The sequence below is a fragment of the Bos indicus genome, chromosome 3, assembly GCF_029378745.1.
Source record: "Bos indicus isolate NIAB-ARS_2022 breed Sahiwal x Tharparkar chromosome 3, NIAB-ARS_B.indTharparkar_mat_pri_1.0, whole genome shotgun sequence".
Classification (NCBI taxonomy): Eukaryota; Metazoa; Chordata; class Mammalia; order Artiodactyla; family Bovidae; genus Bos; species Bos indicus.
In genome coordinates, this window is record NC_091762.1 from 8,741,820 (window position 1) to 8,750,447 (window position 8,628).

Below are 8,628 nucleotides of genomic sequence, written 5' to 3' on the forward strand. Positions count from 1 at the left end.
TCGCAAGGAGTCGGACATCACTGAGTGACTGAATAACAACAAGAACATCCCCTGGGGATTTTGGGCTTCAGTGTGGACAGGAAATCTCCTAATAATGGGAGGCAATGAAAGCCAGAGAAAATTCAGTTTGATGAATGCTGCCTGAGCTGAGTAGAACTCCCAGGCTAGCGGACTCTAGCCAAGTACCAGTTACATTAAAAAGAATTAATGATATAAGTTGATAATTGCACTGTGGTTAATATGAGAATATCTGTATTGGGAAAGGACATACTTATCTAGGGAAAAGGCCTTCATATACGTAACTTATCCTCAATATGTTAAAGAAAGAAAGGCTGTGTGAGTTTTTGTGTGGATATAGAGAGAAGGCATACATGATAAAGCAAATTGGGTAGAATACAAACTAACAGTGAATGCAGGTAGAAGCTAACTGTGTCTTTGCACTGTTCTTATTTTTGCAATATTCTGTAAATTTTCAATTATTTTAGCCCCCAAACTAAAACAGAATGACATGACAGTGTGGCACATGTCATAATTCGGGTGACAAAGCCCATAGTAGGCTGGGGGAGTATCCATCAGCTATGACTGGGGGTAGGGGATTCAGGGCAGGCTTCATGGAGAAGTTTCGGGAGAGACTGGAAGGATGACGACCTGACGGAGGTGTGTGAGGCCCTGGGGCATCTGACTGAGGTGGGAGCAGGACAGGCTGCAGGGGAGAACTGTGAGGTCCCGTCCATCCCGAGAGTCTGTTACGGAAGGGAGCACTGTGTGTGCTCTGACCCTGCAGGGGTCGCCCCCCTCATGGTGAGTGTCCCCTGTGTGCCCAGGAGTGCTCCCTCCTGCCCCTCCAGACAGTTACACAATCCTTCTCATTGCCGGGGCCGAGCCTCAGGGACCTTCAAGGGAAGAAAGCCTGAGGGAGGGGCTTGCAGACCAAAGTGGGCTGGGATGGGCAGGGCCCACACGCTTTGCTCTCCCCATAAAGGCTCAGCACTTCACTCATGTCAGGACTGTCTGCAGAGGCAGAAGCTCTGAGTCTCCACCTGGCAGGAAGCTCTCAGCTCCCGGCATCTGTGAGGAAGGAAGGGGATAGCTCTCCGTGCTGTGGGGAAGCTGAGTCTGAGACAAGATCCGAGTGTGTGGGGAGCCACGATGCCAGCTCAGGTCTGATCTTGGTCTCAGGGATGCAGAGTTTCAGAGAAAGGAACCTGTGGGCCCTTAATGATTTGAGGGTTGGATGCTGCTGCTGCTGCTGCTGCTGCTAAGTCGCTTGGATGAGGTGGGGTCTATTCCAGGAGGTTCGAGAATACTCAGAATCTCATCACTTTCCATTTGAGGTTTCCATATGCAGAAAGTTCAGAGATCATAATGGGAAGATGAAAAACGATGAATCAGCAAGGGTGGAAGGGAGAGAAAGAATGAACCCGCCAATGACGTTCTGTACCTCCTTTCTTCTTAGGGGCCAGGGTCCAGATTCTGCCTCCTGCTGTTCCTCTCTCTGGCCGCCAGAGGGCGGGGTGCAGGTAGGTCACTCAGGAGCAGCAGTTTCATCAGCTCACCCAGGTGCACAGTGGAGCAGAGGGAGTGGAGCTGGGCTGGATGCGGAGGTCCTGGCCCAGAGGGGAGTCGTGGAGATGCAGAGAAGCCACACTTTGTAGGCAAATTGAGCTGTGGCGTAGTGTTGATTGCTGGTCTCTCTGGATGTTTGGTCTGAAGCTAAGGCCTGTCCTGGGGCCCCAGTCTGTGCCTCTGTGTGGCTGAGGGGGCTCAGGGGAGTCATAGTGATGAAGACTGTTTTCTTCTAGCTGCTCCTGCTCCTATGGCCTTGGCTTTGGGATTTCCAGAGGGTGCTTGGTGGTCAGGGTTGTGTCCAGGGAACATTCTTCCCTAGTCCTCATCCTCGCAATTCCATTTATCACAGTAGGCATAAAGAGAGTTTTCATGTTTAATTAGTTGTGGAGAAGAGTGCAAGTTAAGTTAAGTCTGTACTAGATGGTGGCTCAGCTAGTCTTAGCAGAGGAGACACTGACCTCTGGGGCTGCAAAGCCCAGTGATGAACCTGTGGAGAGGAAAGGAGCTGGGATTCAATGACCAGGAAGGCTGGAGTGAGCCGTGCGACACTATTAATGAGAATTATCCTCACATCCTCTACAGTGACCCCTTCTGTTGGGAAGTTCAGGGGAAACAAAACCTGTGCCCCTTTCCTGTCTTTCCTGCCCAGAACCTGCAAGGAAATCAAAGAAAGTTGCCATAGCGCAGGTGGTAAGTAATAAACCAACTCAGCATCCTCTCCTTTTGGCCCCTTTTCCACTACAGATCCTGGTCATGGAGATCAAAAGGGGTGTGCCTACCACTCCTGTCTGCTCCGACTCCAGCTTCAAGTCTAGGATATCTCCAGTGGGAATTTTGAGGCTTTTGGGTCCCATCTAGTTGTAGGAGACATGATTTTCTGAACACAGAGAGAATGTTCCTGGTGTTCCTGGTGACTCTTAGTTTGGCGATCAGAGCTCTGATGACTATAAGATTTTCTCCTTGTAAATAAGCTAAATAGTTAGTCTGCCCCAGTGTCATAGATTCTGGTAGGCAGAGACATAGAACCTTATTACTCACTATCACAGAAGTAGCCAGAGCATCAGCTTTTTCCTGTGCTGTTTCTCTGGTCCTGTCCCATCACAGTGATGTGAAGAGGTCCAGGAGATATCTGCACATGTAATTTGTTTGCCAAGCAGCTCATAAATTGGAATCATCAAGCAAGTACAAGTCTTTTCTTATATTACAGCTTATTTTCTTTGGGGCTGCATATGAGGAGGAACTCTGCACTTAAGGAATCTGAATCTCATAAAATGGGCAGTGACCATGCCTGCCCTTAGCTCTAAGTTGCACACATCCTGATGTGGACTTGAGATGTGGTCAGATGCTGTTATCCGGCCTCAAGTGGTCAGAAGGAGGCTCTATCCAGAGGGAGATACCGTCTCTGTCTTCTTGGATGTTTGCTCTATAAAGCCTTTTTGAGAAGGAAGCATGGAGCAAAGGCAGTCAGTGTTTCTGCTCTTAGATTACGCACAGAGAATTGTCCTCAAGAAATGGGTGTGTGTGGGAGCCTTCAGGATACATTTCTGACTTCCCAAATTCTTTCTGGTAATGGGGCCTGACAGGGACTCCCTGTTCTCAGACAGGGGGTCTCTGGGCTCATTCCCTCTGCAGATGGCCTGTATCACCTCCGCACTGAGAATGGTGTCGTCTACCAGACCTTCTGTGACATGACCTCTTGGGGTGGTGGCTGGACCCTGGTGGCCAGCGTCCATGAAAACAACATGCTTGGGAAATGCACGTTGGGCGATCGCTGGTCCAGTCAGCAGGGCAACAGGGCTGACTACCCAGAAGGCGACGGCAACTGGGCCAACTACAACACGTTTGGGTCTGCAGAGGCTGCCACCAGCGATGACTACAAGGTGCGTGGCACTGAGTTTCCAGGTGGAAAGGGTGGGGAGAGGGATGTGGCTGGAGCAGAGCATGTGGAAGGGAGGGTGGGAGACGGGGATGTGGAGGTGGGGCTGGAGAAGAAAGACAGAAGTCCATGTCTTGAATCACAGCTTCCTCCCACCAAGGCTGTTTGGGTGGTGGGGTCTCATTATCTACTGGAGGAGGGTGGGTATCTGTGACTGCTGCCACCTGCTTCCCTGGAGCCCTGAGCTCTCAGCTCAAGTGAGGGCTGTGTGTGTGGGTCTTTGGCTGGTGGCACCTCCTGGGCTGGTCAGGCTGAGTGTGTGTCCCTCTGCAGAACCCTGGCTACTATGACATTCAAGCTCAGGACCTGGGCATCTGGCACGTGCCCAACAAGTCCCCCCTGCAGCACTGGAGGAACAGCTCCCTGCTGAGGTACCACACCAACACTGGCTTCTTCCGGAGAATGGGACATAATCTTTTTGGACTCTACCAGGTACATGGCGCTGCTGGCTGGGGGATGGGGGCGGTCTTTTGGTGAGCTGAGAGCCAGTGTTTTGGATGAGGAGTAAGTCTGCTCTGTTCATTGCACTAAGAGGTACCTCTGCTTGGCTTTCTCCTACCTCTGGGTCCCTGTGAACTAGTGTGCTGCCTTTCAGAGGAACTGTGAGCCAGGAAGCACAAGAAGCTGGGGGAAGAAGGGGGTGGGTAAAGAAGGAGAAAAACAAGGGTCTTGAGGCTGGTTCGGTTCTGAGCTATGAGTAGGGATGGCAAAGAATCACTATCATTCAGACTGTTGTCTGAATAATGCCACCTGAGGGCATTAAATCCTCTACTTCCCAGTACAGCAGTATCTCTACTCTCCTCAATCTGTATATTCATCCCTGTAGAAATTCCCGGTGAAGTACGGAGCAGGGAAGTGCTGGACTGACAATGGCCCAGCCATTCCTGTGGACTATGACTTTGGCGATGCTGAGAAAACTGCATCTTATTACTCACCAAACGGTCAGCGTGAGTATCTGCTTCCAAAGCCCAGCCATCAATCCTTCGCTGCACTCTTGGGGAAAGGGTAAATAACAACAATTAATGATTGCCAGCATTTATGGAACACATATCAATACAAGACACCAAACTGTTTTCTAGAAACTTGTCATGGTTTTGTGTCATTTAATCATCCTGAGAAATCTATGGAGTTAGAAGAATATAAAGCCAGACTTCTTAATCAATATACTGTGTGATATAATAGTTAACGAAAGAGGCAAGCTAATGTTCCCAGGTGAGAACTACTTGGAAGGTAGTGAGAAAAATTTGTTTTTGTTATGATGGATAGCTATTATTTGAAAGAAGACATTTGTTCAGCATGATAAAATGGGAGACATGGGTTTGATACCTCAGTAGGGAAGGTCCCCTGGAGAAGGAAATGGCTACCCACTCCAGTGTTCCTGCTGGGAAAATCTCTAGGACAGAGGAACCTGGCGGGCTGAAGTCTATGGCGTCACAAAGAGTCGACCACGACCGAGAGACTAACGCTACTAAAGTTAACGTTTGGTGGGAAAATGTGAACCATCAGTTTTTACATTTACTATTTCAGGGAGAGCAGGTAATGGTAGGCAGGGCAAATAAAGTCATGGTAATTGGATGAGAAGTGTGCTAGCAGAAACCGATGGCCACTTCTGATCATTGCTTATTCCTGCTGGACCTCTGGAGGTCTTCGTGCTGATCTCTCAGTGGACTCTAATTTTCCCTATGAGCCCTAGGCAGACAAGTGACTCTTGTGAACATGAGCCTTGGTCTTGTTACCTCAGATGGAAGGAGGTTCTCTTCCAGCCAGATTCAGAGCCAGGATGTAGCGGCCGCTGTCTACAGAAGTGCTGGGTTTCATCCCCTAAGCTTGGAGTGCTGGGCGGTAACCTGACCTGTTGATTTAGGGAATCCCTGGGCTGGTCAAAGGGAAATTGTTTCCAGTTCATCTTTTGAATACTTAGGCTTTTCTCTGCCTCTTCTTTTCCAGGAGAATTTGTTGCAGGATTCGTCCAGTTCAGGGTGTTTAACAATGAGGGAGCAGCCAATGCCCTGTGTGCTGGGATGAGAGTCACTGGCTGTAACACTGAGTTTGTGAGTTTAGGGATGATCCCTGGCGTGTGTGTGTGTGTGTGTGTGTGTGTGTGTGTGTGTGTGTGTGTCTATGTGTGCGTGGGAAAACTTGATTGGGATGTTTGAATGTAAATCTCCTTCTTTTGCAGGTATTTTGTGGACATACTTTTAAAATTCTTACTATTGCTTTTAAATTGAGATTCAATGGACATAAAACATTTTATTAGCTTCAAGTATATAACATAAAGATTCTATATTTTTATGTATTTTGAAATGATCATCACAGTAACTCTAGTCAACACCCACCACCACAAATAGTTTCAAATTCCTTTGTCTTGTGATAAAAATTTTAATATCTACTCTCTTCGTAACTTTTCAGTGTACAAATCAGTATTATTAACTACAGTCACTAGTCTATACTTTACATCCCAGGACTTAGTTTATAACTGAAAGTTTGTACCTTTGTCCAGTGGATATAATTTCCTGTATTGAAGTCCAATTTATCTGTATTCTCATATATGATTAGTACTTTGAAGCTGTGTTTAAGAAGTATTTTCCTATGTCGAGATCATGATGATATTCTACATTCAATGGAGAAACTTTATTCTTTTATTTTTTCCCAGTATTGAGAAGCGAGCACCGTAGTTGTGGTTAGTGGAGACTGTCTCTGAAGGACATTTATGGCTGGGGGGCAGGAGGAAGAGAGAGTCAGAGCGCTAAGAGCAAGAGTATTCATTCACTACCTTTTCCTTCCACACCTGTCAGTCTGGGAAACGTGACCCTGAAGTCAAGGACATCTTCACTTCCCTGTTCAGTTACCAGTTGTCCATTTCTCAGTCGAGGTGTAATAGCTGTGTCTTCATGGAAGGGTCCCTAGATGATTTGGAGGGTGATGCAGGTGTGGGCTCTGGGAGTAGGGTAGGATGTGTTCCCCCTACACTGGCTTCCAAGGAACCTTATCTTGCTCATTAATGCTCATTTGCATGTACCCTTGCAAGCACTGATTCCTTAAAAATACATGCTAGGGAACCTACAAAGTGCAGCTATTAGAGATGCAGAGCTGACAGAGTCATCTTAAGGAACTCAGACTGAGTGGGAGAGAGATATAAACGCAAGACTGCAATCTCATGTGGTATCGCCTGTGATAGCAACATAAAAAGGGGCTCTGGGAACACAATCCAGAAGCTTCTACCTGTACTAACGGCACACAGTTGATTCTGCAGGAAGGTGACATCTTTGCTGAATATCGAAAGATGCGTGTAGAGTTCAATAGGCAGCAAGGGGCAGAGTAGTGTCCTTGAGCATGAGTGACTGACATGTTCAAAATCACTGGGATTTAATAGACCATGGTATGTTGAGGGGGCAGTGAGCTGTTGTGTAAATTGTATCATGGTATGCACATGGTGTAGAATTAAGAGCTGATGCTGGAAATACTTGCAAGAAGTAGGGCAAAGAGGGGCTTTTGCATTATGTCCAGGACACAGAGTTTATGTTATAGGTGATGGGACACCTATAATCTGATGTTATGGGACACATCAGAGGAGTTTGACCAGATTAGTGACTTGATCACTTTGGTTTAGCAAGGAGGGGGACATGGATTCAAGAGCAGGGAAATAAGAGTCAATGAGACCATGAGGCAGGTGTAAAGGTACAGATGTGAAATAGTGAGGACCTGAGCCAGGGTGGCTTTGATAAATTTGAAAGAGCAAGCATGGATGCATAGACAGTGAAATCAGCAGTTCTTGAAGATTAAATGGACGTGGGGGATGGGAAGTGAAAGAGGCAACAGACTTCAGGGTTTTGTTTTGGGTGATTGGCTATCAGTTAAGATGGGTGACAAGAAGATAAATAGATTCAAGGGCAGCAAGAGAGTGAATTAGTTTTGTTTTGCTTAAGTGGAGTTTTAGATCTAGTGATATGTAGGTGGAGACATTCAGAGGGCAGCTGGATAGGGGGTTTCAAGCCCAGAAAATACCTGGCTGGTCATTCAGATTTAGGAGTATATCTTGGCAATATATGATTATGCTGGTTCTAGCAAAAGTCATGGGTGAAGACAGACCATCATTGTGAGAGTGAGGTGTGGACAGAACTGTGAGCAATAAATAGCCTTTGGGGGATCCATTGAGGAAAAAGGGTGGTTGAGGGGCCTGAGAATAAGCATGAAGGAAGGTAGAAAGGAATTCAGGAAAGCATGGTTTCAGAGTCCACTGGAGGGAAAGGTTTTTTCAGGGGAGGGGTCAAGGCGAGTAGGAAGAAGACCAAACTTACAGGGGATTCGGCCATTAAGAGCTCACTGGTGTGTTTACAGCCAACTCCTCACTGTGTCTTCTCCTGCCCCCCAGCACTGCATCGGTGGAGGAGGATTCTTCCCAGAGGGCAATCCAGTGCAGTGTGGGGATTTCTCCTCCTTTGACTGGAATGGATACGGAGCTCACCAGGGTTACAGCTCCAGCCGGGAGATCACTGAGGCAGCTGTGCTCCTGTTCTACCGCTGAGAGCTGTGTGGTGTGAGGCACGGAACCCAGCTCCTAAGCCCAGACCCTCAGAGATGGAAAAATGGAATGCTAACAAGGAGGGGAAGGGAATAAATTACATCACTTTGTGCACTTTGTGACTCTCACTGTCTTTTAATCCCTTTTACAAATTGAAACCTGGACTGATGTTTTACAATGATGCCTCGTAAGCTGGTGATTTCCACTTTAGAATTCCAGAGTTTGGAACTTCTAGTCTCAGGTATCCCAGACACATATTTGCTTCTCTTTCTAGGGAACCCCTATGGGAGACTGAGGAGCAGGGAAAAATCATTCTTAATTTTACTACCATTCTATTATTGGTTAGCCAAATCAAGCTCTCTGCATGAGTATCTTAAAGAGGAAAAGCTGATTATTATTTAGTTTCAGTAGGAAAAAAAGAAACTGATGTCACAGCTGTCCATTTCCTTTATTCCTCCAGTTTTGACAGTTGGGACAGTGTCTCTAAAATGATTGGGTACTATTTGCAACATCTCTGTTTTGGGGAGGATTCTCACAATACCAAGGAATTCACTGACAGCTGGTAGGGTGTCCTACAACTCAACTCCATTCTGACCCAGTC

At 47.1% G+C, this 8,628-nt stretch overlaps 1 protein-coding gene across 1 annotated transcript; it reads left to right on the top strand.

Annotated features, from left to right (window-relative positions):
- The first annotated feature begins 1,149 nt into the window (after nucleotides 1–1,149).
- Nucleotides 1,150–8,133, top strand: LOC109556961 (intelectin-2-like). The gene is made up of 8 exons (XM_019958324.2): nucleotides 1,150–1,161; nucleotides 1,457–1,520; nucleotides 2,152–2,259; nucleotides 3,202–3,449; nucleotides 3,779–3,937; nucleotides 4,332–4,452; nucleotides 5,453–5,556; nucleotides 7,878–8,133. Exons 1-8 carry the CDS (start codon nucleotides 1,150–1,152, stop codon nucleotides 8,028–8,030), a joined length of 969 nt encoding a protein of 322 aa, XP_019813883.2. The 3' UTR covers nucleotides 8,031–8,133.
- Nucleotides 8,134–8,628: the final 495 nt, after the last annotated feature.